This window comes from Berghia stephanieae, chromosome 6, assembly GCF_034508935.2.
Source record: "Berghia stephanieae isolate SIO BIC M18660-M18661 chromosome 6, UCSD_Bste_1.3, whole genome shotgun sequence".
In the NCBI taxonomy this organism is placed as follows: domain Eukaryota; kingdom Metazoa; phylum Mollusca; class Gastropoda; order Nudibranchia; family Aeolidiidae; genus Berghia; species Berghia stephanieae.
Genome location: NC_088365.1, coordinates 50,454,934 through 50,467,060, shown reverse-complemented (window position 1 = coordinate 50,467,060; position 12,127 = coordinate 50,454,934). Strand labels below are relative to the sequence as shown.

The window sequence follows — 12,127 nt, the reverse complement described above, 5'->3', positions numbered from 1 at the left end:
AACCTTCTTTATTGAGACAAAACTTCATAATTCTGATTAATAAATAGTCATTGTAACAACATTTCAAAATCGTTTTAATTCAACTTTTAGCATGGTATTTAATTTATGCAATGATATCTTTTCCGTGAAATAGGTTTTTCCTTTCAAAAATAATTAAAATTGGCAATTGTGATTCGGACCTGAGTTAAGACATAGGGATTGCCGACAACGATGAGTAACGCTTGAGCTCTAGTAATGGCCACGTTAAATCTCTTGGGGTTGCTGAGAAATCCTAAAGTGTGACGCACATCAAATCCTATCAGTCTCTCATTTGATCTAACCTGCGGATGAACAGTAAATATCTCAGATAAAGTCAGCAGAGATCGACATCATAAAATGAATAATTACCAGTTGAATGGTGCACTGTGTGAGAAAAAAACAACAAATGAAGTACCTCTGGCACAGATCTAATATCCATCCTCTACCCACAAAACAAACAGACACTAAACAACAACACTGACAACAACAAATGCATAGGTTTAATCATCACAATTTATTCTCCTTTACAATTCTGATTATGGATTTGACTAAAATACTTCAATATTTCACAAAATGCACAGTCATTGGTTTTAACAATTTGCTTTGAAAGACCTTTTAGCCGAGAACAGATTAAATGTTAAGCTTTAAAAGAAAGTTAAAAAATGAAAGAGAATAGACAATGGATTAAGACCTCATCTGACTAACCGTTGAGATGATGATGGCTTGTCGTTCTTGGCCCTGGAACTCCTCTACAGATCCCACTTTGACATGCGGCATTCCGAGACGATCCATCAGCAAACGGATTTTCTCTACCTAGCAAACAACAGTTAACAAATGATGATAATAAGCATGGTGCATATACATTCAAATCTTCTCCAGCCATTGTGTACTTAAAAACTATTGTATAAATATAATTCTTCATTTTTAGTTCTTTAACTTCAAACTAGTTCTGATCTATCAGTTGGTAAAAATGTTCAACAATCTAAAATCATTCCCTGAGCTAATATCTGGATCTTCATGTGATAAGTTTGTAAAGCTAAAAATGTTTCCTTTTATGAAATGTGTCTAACACTACAATCATTTCCACGTAATTTGTAATACGCAATAAAGATAAAATAAAAAATGATGACTTGTCGAGGGTATACAAAATTAGTTAGGACTCACTTTACTCAAAGAAAATTGGGGCAGGGGGGGGGGGGGGGGACGCACTGAACTTTACACTCTGCAAAATAATTCACTGAAATTGAAATGACAATACTAGTTTAACTTTGGTATGGACTTTGACTAATGTAAACTTTAAGATCTAAGGAATAAAACAAAATGCATTCAATCTAGCTATAGTATGTGCTTTGTCTAAAGTAAACTTTAAGTTTAAGATCTTGGGGGAATGAAATAAAATGCATTTAATCAAGCTTCAGTGTGTGCTTTGTCTTTTGTATATTCTTCTTCCAGTGATTTTTACCTGCTTTCTGTATGGTGTGATGATACCAATTTGGTCAGGCTCTAGCCCGTGTCTCAGTAAACCCTGCAAGTAGGTGACCACCTGAAGGGTTTCACCAGCATTAAACCAGGAGGGGCTATTAGTCTCTCTCATGTCTGGACCCTGACGATAATGTATGAAATTTCAAAATAGTGAAAAAATTTATATGAATAGGGATTTGTTCTAATATTGTATCTGGAAATTTTAATGCGTTTAATATTCTGGAGGTTGTTCATTCATACGAAAAGTCATATATTACATTAGATCGCATATATTAAAGACTTCAAAAAAATACATTTGACCATCAAAACTTGGTGAAAAATTATTTTTGTGAGCCCTAAAAATAGTTAAAACAACAATGTTGCAATTAGAGCCAATGTGTACTTATTTGCAGGTTTGATAACCAAAATGGTTATGGGCTCAATGTTGTAATGGAAATACTCTCAAACTGACCCAAAATACTGATCATTACAACAATGCTAAATCAAGCCCATTAATGCATTCGGTTATCAGACCTGCTATAAGTGCACATCAGTTGAAACGCAACAAAATTGTTCTGGAGAAACGGTTCAAAACAATATGAAAATCTTAATTTAAAATTTAAAAAGAAAACTCTCCTCTTTTGTTTAATGTTAATTTTTAAAATAACTATATTAGCTTAAAAATGCAAGATTTCTATAATCTTATAAGTGGACCCTTCTGTTTAACCAGGAAAGACATGTATTTAAATATTTGGGCAGAGAACTTGTCCTTCAAATATCTATTGATTTATATGGCCTTCATCTTGGCAAAAAAATAAAACACACATGGGACCTTGCGAGGTCTTCATTCAAGTTCCAGGTTAGAGAGTTTTTACCAAGATGAGGGTCATTTAAATAAATCAATATTTGAAGGATGAGTTTTCTGGCCAAACTTTTAAAAACGTGATTTTCCAAAATACGGCAATCAACTGATGAAAATGCTCTAGAACAGAAGTAATACGGATTGATTTGGATACAGAACCAGTAGTGAGCAGTAGAGAGGAAAATAAATGACGCTTATCTGACCTGGTAAACTGATACCCAAAAATCGTAACACAGATAAAAAATAAAAAAAATTTTAAGGGGCTAAATTATGTATTTTATTATGTATTTTAATACAAGCAGTGAGTGAAGAGTTCTCAACTTAATAGATTTTTAAAAAGTAATTTTCATTGCCAGAGGAAAAAAAAAAGTTATATCTATATTGTTTATAATTTATGGTTTGTAATGAACTGTCATTTATCTGATTAAATAATAAATTAACAAGCAATATTCAAAAGTGAAAAATCATTCTACTGGCCTCAATACTTTTTCATTAGTAGCCTATAAATCTCTTTAGAGTCATTTTGAGTTTATTTCAGTGACAATAAGAAAATGGAGAAAATTGAGATTGAAACTGATTCAATCCCTACTAGGGTTCTATTATCAATGACTTCAGTTCTAGTACATTAATGCAGAGAACGAAAATAAAACCAACCCAAACTAGAAAGAAAAAATAATATCAGTTTTAATTAGAAATTCATGGCCATATTAATATTATAAAAGTCGTTTCACCCTGAGTCCATGAAAAATGACAGGATGCCCGCTAGAGGGCAGCATTGTCCACTCAGTCAGACTATTGACGAGGTCGGGGTTTGCATGTGGCTCAAGTTGATTGTAGTAGAATAATTGAGATGGCAATTTCAAGATGGATGGGTGAGATCGATAATTCTTGACCAGCATAGTCACCTGTTATTGTAGTGGAAAAAAAAAATCAAATCAATAAACAAAAACCAAAATAAACAAAAAAACTCATAATTTCATCTAGTCTATAGAGAAACTTGGCACAAAGTTAGTATGTAACAGCTAACTGAGAAACTGATTTCATGTTAAAGATGAATGTTTTAATCTCTCCATTGTATGGAAAAAAAACTCTTACGAAAAATAGCACTTTTAAAAATTTAAACTGTTCTAAGGTGTAATTTGAGTTCCTGGTAGTTAACAACATTGCGTCCGTCAGAAAAATTGCAATAATGACTAACAGGTGTCATGTCTCGTCTTACATGTTAAGTGGTGCTATTGGCTAAGGACTCCTAGCTTTGAGCATGTTAAAAGTACATTGCTCTGTATAAATGCTCGTTTTTTATCTAAAGAAGTGTAAATGTTGCTGCTCGAAGCTCGAAGAAATAAATAATAACGTGAAGTTGAATGTAAGCTTCAATTTAATTACAAAAACAGATCAAATGAACGTTTCGGGTTTCCCCTTTATCAACAAAACAGGATGATTGAAACACCACAGATGAATGAGATGATGTGGTAGTGGCGTAGTTACAACTACGCCACTACCACATTATCTCATTCATCTGTGGTGTTTCAATCATCCTGTTTTGTTGATAAAGGGGAAACCCGAAACGTTCCTTTGATCTGTTTTTGTAATTAAATTGAAGCTTACATTAAACTTCACGTTATTATTTACCTAAAGAATGACAAGAGCCAAATCCAAATTCTCACCAAGACAGGGTTGAATCCACCGTGTGTTTCATACTTGTCTGGATCCCTTTGGTAGATCGGTAGGCACATCAACCGTTCCAGCATAGACAATTCAAGGCCATACATCTTTGCAAACGGTGACATGATGATTGGACCTAGCTGTTGAGGATCCCCTGCTAGAATGGTCTGGAATTTTTTATTATACAATTGAAAAACATTTTATTCTATAAGTATGTTTTCCATTCTGAATATGCCAATTGGCTGACATTAATGAATATAATATTTATATTCCGTTCTGCCAAAAATTTAAAACAAAAAATGCTAAAAATATTAATGAATTAAAAAACGTCCTTGATAGGAAACTTTGTGGCTTAAAATACATACATGACTGAGAATCATAACATTCAATAAAAGGAATGTATAATTTTTCAAAACAAATAATTATTCTCTGCTATTATCTGTTTCTCCCTTTTTAATATCTTTTTTTCTCAAAGAACATGCAATGTGTAATATGTTGTTACTTATGTTTTAAGGGCATGAGGAACACATGGTCCATTTTAAAGTCCTATTACTGATATGAAATGATATGATATAATGCAATGTCCTTCTTTGGATATGAGGTTTTATTACTTTACCCTTTGGTAGCTCAAATGCGATCTTTTGACTTAAACGTTCCGGGGCTTTATAAAGCATTAGAAATAAAACTACTTACATCCAAGGGATAAAATAAGGAAAAAAATAGTCTTTCAAAGTCATAAGGCCAATGAAGCCAGGGACTTTCCATCTTTTTGATGGAGAATCTATTGTTAACCTTTGGAATGGATTCTAGCTTATCATTATCATGAAGTATTCTCCACTAGATCTAACAGACCCCAATACCTAATGGATGGAGAAATCCTAAAAATAACTTGACTCAACCTGAAATCGTGACCAATCATTTGTTTGTAAAATGGGCGCTCTTCCACTAAAGCTACAGGATGCCCCCCCACACACACACACTTGAGGGGACCCCCCTCCCTCACTTTCGCTATGGGAGTGGGGTCCCTAACTAGTCACTACCAATTGGGTAGACTCAACCTGAAATCATGACCAAACATTTATTTATGAATGGGCGCTCTTCCACTTAAGCTACGGGATGCCCCTCCCCCCCCCCCCCCCCCCCCCCCCCCCCCAACACCCCCACACCACACCCCAGGCCCCCCTCCCTCACATTCGCTAAGGGACCTTCCCCCCTCCCTCCCCCCCACAACTCTGCACTTGAGCTATGAGATCCCCTCTCACATAAGCTGTGGCACCCCTCCCGCCTCTTCCTCTTCTCTCATTAGGTAAAAGAGCAAAAACAAGAGTGTACCAATGTGACGCCACATACCTGACCATCTGTTCCAGACAATAATCCAATCGGAATCAGACATTCTGGCTCCGTGGCTTGGCCACACTGAAGCAAATAGAGCACACTATGAATAGACGTCATAAATAACTTTTAAAAAATTAAATGAACATGTGTCTTGGTGTCTGAGAATGAAATGATCACTGAAATATGACCAAAAATGAATATAACAGCTTCAAAAAAAAAGAACAAAATACCAAACACGGAATGTTTCAGGTTCAAAATCCTTCTTCAGCCAACAACAACAAAAAAACAATGAAAACGTAAATATATTACTAACAAACCAGATCAACGGCAGAAAATATTCAGGGAAAGGCAGACCTGCCTAATGATATGAAAAATTTGTAGATTTACGAAATTTTGGCTCCAATTTTAGAACTTCATAATCATCTCTGAGTCATTAAAACATATTGAAAATTAATGTAGAGATCAGACTTTATAATTTCAAGGATTTCGAAGTGTTATTTAATCCTTGTGATAGTTAATTATTGATCCATAAAGTTAATGATAGCGACTACTATTTTCATCTCCTAAAAACTACGAAGTTTTAAATTTTCAAGTAGGCAGGTCTGGGAAGGACGTGCCGAATTTTTTCTCTGTCGTCAATCTGTTTTTTTCAGTAATGTATTGAGGTCTTAATTTTATTTTTTTTTTGCTGTTGGCTGAAGAACGGTTTTGAGCCAAAAACGTTCAGTGTTTCGTATTTTGTTCTTTTTAGAAGCTGTTATATGCATTTTTCTTTTTTTCTTTTTACAGTCCACAGATTCTAGCAGTTTAGTATCTCTTTGAAATATAACCCCAACATTGCTGAGGACATTTCAACCACAATACCTCACTTGACTCAGGTGTGAATAGAAAAAAAAGTAAATAAATAAAATTCCCTTCCTAAATCCCTTGGGTTTAATTATTTTTGGGACCTATTCCAATCGAAGTCACAATTGACCCAAGATTAAGCTGCAGTGTAGTGCCACAAAGTGATCTAGGTGACTTACTCATGGTCAATCACCGCAGAGGAATTGAACTTGGTATCTCCTGAGTATAAAGCAAAGACCATATCACAGAACCTGACAATAAGCAGTGATGGATATCTGTAAGATTTCTTGAATAAAAAGGATGTTAAAACGATGGCCTTTACTGGATGAAATTCTGTTCAATATGGCCTGCTGGGTGAGTAAAATAAGCACTGTGAAGTGCACAGAGTGAAAAAAAAAAAAAGAGTTGAGAGATTATATATATTAAAAGATATAATTTTTAAAAAACCAACATATTTCTTACAAATTTTTACATAATAAGGAAAAAAAATATATAGCTGCTCCGATAAAAGAAAATTGAGTATTTATATAGCGCAATATCAAATAAATGTACTCAAAGCGCTTTACAAGGAGTTCCTAGCCAATAGCAACATTCAATATGAAGGATGAGACATGATGCCTGTTAGGCGATATTACAACTATTTTTTTTGCAACTGAGACCACGCTTTTAAAGGCCAGGTACTCATTTTACATCTGAGTACAAAGAGAGAATGTGAGTAAAGAGCCTCCTCCAAGGACTCAACTATGCACCGCTTTGAGTGGGACTCGAACCCTGTACCTTCCCATCCAAAGGCGGGTGTCATACCACAAGACCACATAGTCGCACAAAAGAGACAATGAAGCATATAACAAGAAAAACCTATGGCTCAGACACTCCTTAAGAAAATAATAAAAACTTTATAGAACCTATCTTTTATTTCAAACCTCATCAAGAAATACATGTGTGAAGTGTCCTGGTGACAAGCCCAGGCCATAGAGGGTCCCTGCCATGACTACCGTAGAGACGATTACTCGATAACGGGATATACGCTTGAGATCTTCCGCAAAACGACAATACTTCAGGATTTCTTCAGGAATGGCCTGGGAGGAGGGTGGTGGGGGGGGGGGGGTGTAAAATAATAGGAGATAACAGTAAATGAGTCTAATTTTCAAAAAACCACAATATCTCAATGACAACAAAACATAGGGTTTTGAAGGCCTATGAATGTTCAGTATTATTATATGGCTGTGAAAGCTGGACAATTACAGAAGACATTAGAAAGAAACTGGAGGCAGCAGAAATGTGGTTTCTTAGAAGGATGTTAAGAATCTCATGGACAGAGAAGATAACTAATGCAAATGCAATTTTTAGGGCACCTAAATCGACATAAATGTATTGAACATCTTGCTCTCACAGAAAAGATAGAAGGTAAAAAGATTAAAGGTAGACCAAGAAAAACATATTTGAATAGTTTGAACAGCTGGGTGACAAAGAAAGAGAAAAGTAATATTGGTTTTCTGAGGTAATCTGATCAGAGAGATGAATGGCGTACCATGATGATCACCGATGTCTGGCACAGACTTGGTACATGAAGAAGAAGAACAGTAAATCAATACCAAAAGAAAGTAGTCCTTCAGAGAGCCATTAGACCCATGGAGCTGGAGTTTAACCTGGTTTCTATAGCTTGAAACGGACTTACTTACTTACTTATCCGAACCAGCGACCACCTGAGCTCTAGCCCTTTGGTTCTGTGTCATGACGTAGAAACGGACAATACAAGGTACTTTCCACCAGATCAAACAGACCCAACTGCCCAACCACTGCTGGGTAGACAGGGGGAAGGGGGGGGGAGGGGTCAGAAAAAAATCTTGACTGCACCCAGAATCGATCTTGGTCCCTTTGCTTGTGAAGTGAGCGCTCTTTCAATTGAGCTACCCAGACTCCCAAATGAAGTCAAGTAAAATACAAACTGTACTAGGCAGTCAAATCTTTAATATTCCTCCATCTTATGTTGACCGTTACCTTTACTCATTTTTTTCCCTAAAATTGTATCTATTATGGAATAACTTACCTGTTGTTATCAAGCTTCTTTGCAATGCTGAGGGTCCCCGATAGCTCAGTTGGTAGAGCACTCGCTTCAAATGCAGAGGGATTGAGACATCAATTCTGAATGAAGTAGAGATTTTTTCTGACCCACCCCCACCTCCCTATCCACCCAGCAGTGATTAGGTAGCTGAGTCTGTTAGATTTGGTGGTGGAAAGTACTTTGAGATAGATAATGTCCTTTCCAGAAGATAGCAAGCAATTGCTACTGTCTGTTTAACACCGTAGAAACCAGGATAAACTACGGCTCCATGGGCTTTGTGGCTCTGGAAGACTGCAAACTACATTTGATTGATATGAGTTAGCATAAATGCAATCACAAAGTACTTATAAATTTTACTACCTTGGTCAAAGTACATTACTAACGAAAGAGTGAAAATGGAAAGGCTTCGTATGGGAACAAAACAGACAATGGACGTTTCGGGTACAAACCCTTCGTCAGCAAAACAATACACAAATAAACGTGGAAAACAAATAAAATATAATGAAAAATAACTTGTATCGTCTGTACTCAATGGTGGTTGCAGTATGAATGAAGTGTTAGCGTGGCGTGGGTAGAGGATAGGGTGCCCCAGGGGGGGTGATCTAATTGATAAGCAAAGGTCAGCGTCAGGGAACAGAACTTTCCAGACTATAATGGAAGATAAAAGACATATTGGTTAGTAGTAGTAGTAGTAAGTAGTAGTAGTAGTAGTAGTAGTAGTAGTAGTAGTAGTAGATAGTAGTAGTAGTGTGTAGTAGTAGTAGTAGTAGTGTAGTAGTAGTAGTGTAGTAGTAGTAGTAGTAGTAGTAGTAGTAGTAGTAGTAGTAGTAGTAGTAGTTAGTAGTAGTAGACGCTGTAGTGGAACAGTAGGGGGCGGTTGGAGGGGGCGAAGTGAAAGGGTCACGGCGGATGGTGGGGGGGGGGGGGGGGGTTTGTTGGATGAGTGAAGGTCGAATCTTCGCGAAGGAACGATGCGATAGTAAAGTGGAATACACCGATATAGATAGGATAAGATAGAGAGTAGAAGAAAATAGGATAGGTAGATAGACGAAAAGGGGAGAGAGGAGAGAAGAGAAGAGGAGAGAGAGAGGAAAAAGAAAAAAAAAAGAGAAAAAAAGAAAAAAAAAAAAAAAAAAATAAAAAAAAAGAGGGGGGGGGGTGGGGGGGGGGGGGGGGGTTTGGGTTGAGGCGGACCGGGTAAAGAGGGGGAATTAGAGAGAGAGAGAGGGGGGGGGGAGGGAGGAGAAAGGAGAGGAGAGAGAGGGGGGGGGGGACAAAGAAAGAAAGAAAGAGAGAGAGAGAGAGGAGAGAGGGGAGAGAGGGAGAGGAGAGAGAGAGAGGAGAGGAGAGAGGAGAGAGAGAGAGAGAGAGAGAGGAGAGAGAGAGGAGAGAGAGAGAGAGAAAGGGGGGAGGGGAGGTGAGAGTGGGCGAGTAAACAGCCGAGTGATAGCTGGGTCTATATGTATATTAATGGATAAAAAAGTGGATGATTGGTCACAATGAGAGATAGTAGGAAGGTAGATAGATAGATAGATAGTAGATAGATAGATAGATGATAGATAGATAGGTAGGTAGGTAGAGTTGTACTTTTAGTAGTATGAACAGTAGAAGTAGTAGTAGTAGTAATAGTGTAGTAGTAGTAGTTAGTAGTAGTAGTAGTAGTAGTAGTAGTAGTAGTAGTAGTAGTAGTATAGTAGTAGTAGAGTGATAGTAGTAGAGTAGTAGTAGTAGTATTTAGCAGTAGTAGCAGTAGTAGTAGTAGTAGTACTAACGAAAGAGTGAAAATGGAAAGGCTTCGTATGGGAACAAAACAGACAATGGACGTTTCGGGTACAAACCTTCGTCAGCACAACAATACACAAATAAACGTGGAAAACAAATAAAATATAATGAAAAATAACTTGTATCGTCTGTAATCAATGGTGGTTGCAGTATGAATGAAATGTTAGCGTGGCGTGGGTAGAGGATAGGGTGCCCAGGGGGGTGATCTAATTGATAAGCAAAGGTCAGCGTCAGGGAACAGAACTTTCCAGACTATAATGGAAGATAAAAGACCTATTGGTAGTAGTAGTAGTAGTAGTAGTAGTAGTAGTAGTAGTAGTAGTAGTAGTAGTAGTAGTAGTAGTAGTAGTAGTAGTAGTAGTAGTAGTGTGTAGTAGTAGTAGTAGTAGTAGTAGTAGTAGTAGTAGTAGTAGTAGTAGTAGTAGTAGTAGTAGTAGTAGTAGAACGCTGTAGTGGAACAGTAGGGGGGGGGGGGTTGGAGGGGGCGAGGTGAAAGGGTCACGGCGGAGGTGGGGGGGGGGGGGTGGTTGTTGGATGAGCGAAGGTCGAATCTTCGTGAAGGAACGATGCGATAGTAAAGTGGAATACACCAATAAATAGATAGATGGATAGGCAGATAGATAGGTAGATGGTCAGAAAAGAGGGGAGAGAAGGGAGAGAGAGAGAGAGAGAGAGAGAGAGAGAGAGAGAGAGAGAGAGAGAGAGAGAGAGAGAGAGAGAAGGGGGAGGGGAGGGAGAGTGAGAGGGGCGAGTAAACAGCCGAGGATAGCTGGGTCTATATGTATATTAATGGATAAAAGTGATGATTGTCACAATGAGAGATAGCTAGGAAGGTAGATAGAAGATAGATAGATAGATAGATAGATAGATAGATAGATAGGTAGGTAGGTAGAGTTGTACTTTTAGTAGTATGAACAGTAGAAGTAGTAGTAGATAGTAATAGTAGTATAGTAGTAGTAGTAGTAGTAGTAGTAGTAGTAGTAGTAGTAGTATAGTAGTAGTAGTAGTAGTAGTAGTAGTAGTAGTAGTAGTAGTAGAAGTAGTAGTAGTAGTAGGAGTAGTAGTAGTAGTAGCAGTAGTAGCAGTAGTAGTAGTAGTAGTACTAACGAAAGAGTGAAAATGGAAAGGCTTCGTATGGGAACAAAACAGACAATGGACGTTTCGGGTACAAACCTTCGTCAGCACAACAATACACAAATAAACGTGGAAAACAAATAAAATATAATGAAAAATAACTTGTATCGTCTGTAATCAATGGTGGTTGCAGTATGAATGAAATGTTAGCGTGGCGTGGGTAGAGGATAGGGTGCCCCAGGGGGGTGATCTAATTGATAAGCAAAGGTCAGCGTCAGGGAACAGAACTTTCCAGACTATAATGGAAGATAAAAGACCTATTGGTAGTAGTAGTAGTAGTAGTAGTAGTAGTAGTAGTAGTAGTAGTAGTAGTAGTAGTAGTAGTAGTAGTAGTAGTTGTAGTAGTAGTAGTTGTGTAGTAGTAGTAGTAGTAGTAGTAGTAGTAGTAGTAGTAGTAGTAGTAGTAGTAGTAGTAGTAGTAGAACGCTGTAGTGGAACAGTAGGGGGGGGGGGGTTGGAGGGGGCGAGGGGAAAGGGTCACGGCGGAGGTGGGGGGGGGGGGGTTTGTTGGATGAGCGAAGGTCGAATCTTCGCGAAGGAACGATGCGATAGTAAAGGGGAATACCCCAATAAATAGATAGATGGATAGGCAGATAGATAGGTAGATGGTCAGAAAAGAGGGGAGAGAAGGGAGAGAGAGAGAGGAGGAGAGAGAGAGAGAGAGAGGAGAGAGAGAGAGAGAGAGAGAGGAGAGAGAGAGAGAGAGAGAGAGAGAGAGAGAGAGAGAGAAATTAATAAAAGAAAAAGAAAAAAAAAAAAAAAAAAATTAAAAAAAAAAAAAATTAAAAAAAAAAACGACCTAGGTAATCCATGTTTTTACATGCTCCCTAAGATACACAAGATCCGGGAATTGTCTGACACTCCACCTGGAAGGCCGATTGTGTCGGCTATCTCGTGCCCCACTGAGAAGGTATCGCAGTTCCTCGATGCTGTATTTCAACGTATAGTTCCCACCCTGC

The 12,127-nt window shown here is 37.7% G+C and overlaps 1 protein-coding gene across 1 annotated transcript in view; it reads right to left on the bottom strand.

Moving 5' to 3' along the window:
* LOC144975203 (RNA helicase Mov10l1-like) overlaps positions 1-12,127 on the bottom strand; it is a 35,613-nt gene that overhangs the window by 2,006 nt on the left and 21,480 nt on the right. Inside the window, exons 15-21 of the mRNA XM_078919044.1 lie at positions 7,111-7,266; positions 5,357-5,422; positions 4,009-4,173; positions 3,073-3,246; positions 1,481-1,621; positions 724-831; positions 180-320 (exon numbers count right to left, since the gene is read on the bottom strand). Coding sequence (XP_078775170.1) covers positions 180-320; positions 724-831; positions 1,481-1,621; positions 3,073-3,246; positions 4,009-4,173; positions 5,357-5,422; positions 7,111-7,266 — 951 coding nt within the window. The remainder of the gene's footprint in view (positions 1-179; positions 321-723; positions 832-1,480; positions 1,622-3,072; positions 3,247-4,008; positions 4,174-5,356; positions 5,423-7,110; positions 7,267-12,127) is intronic.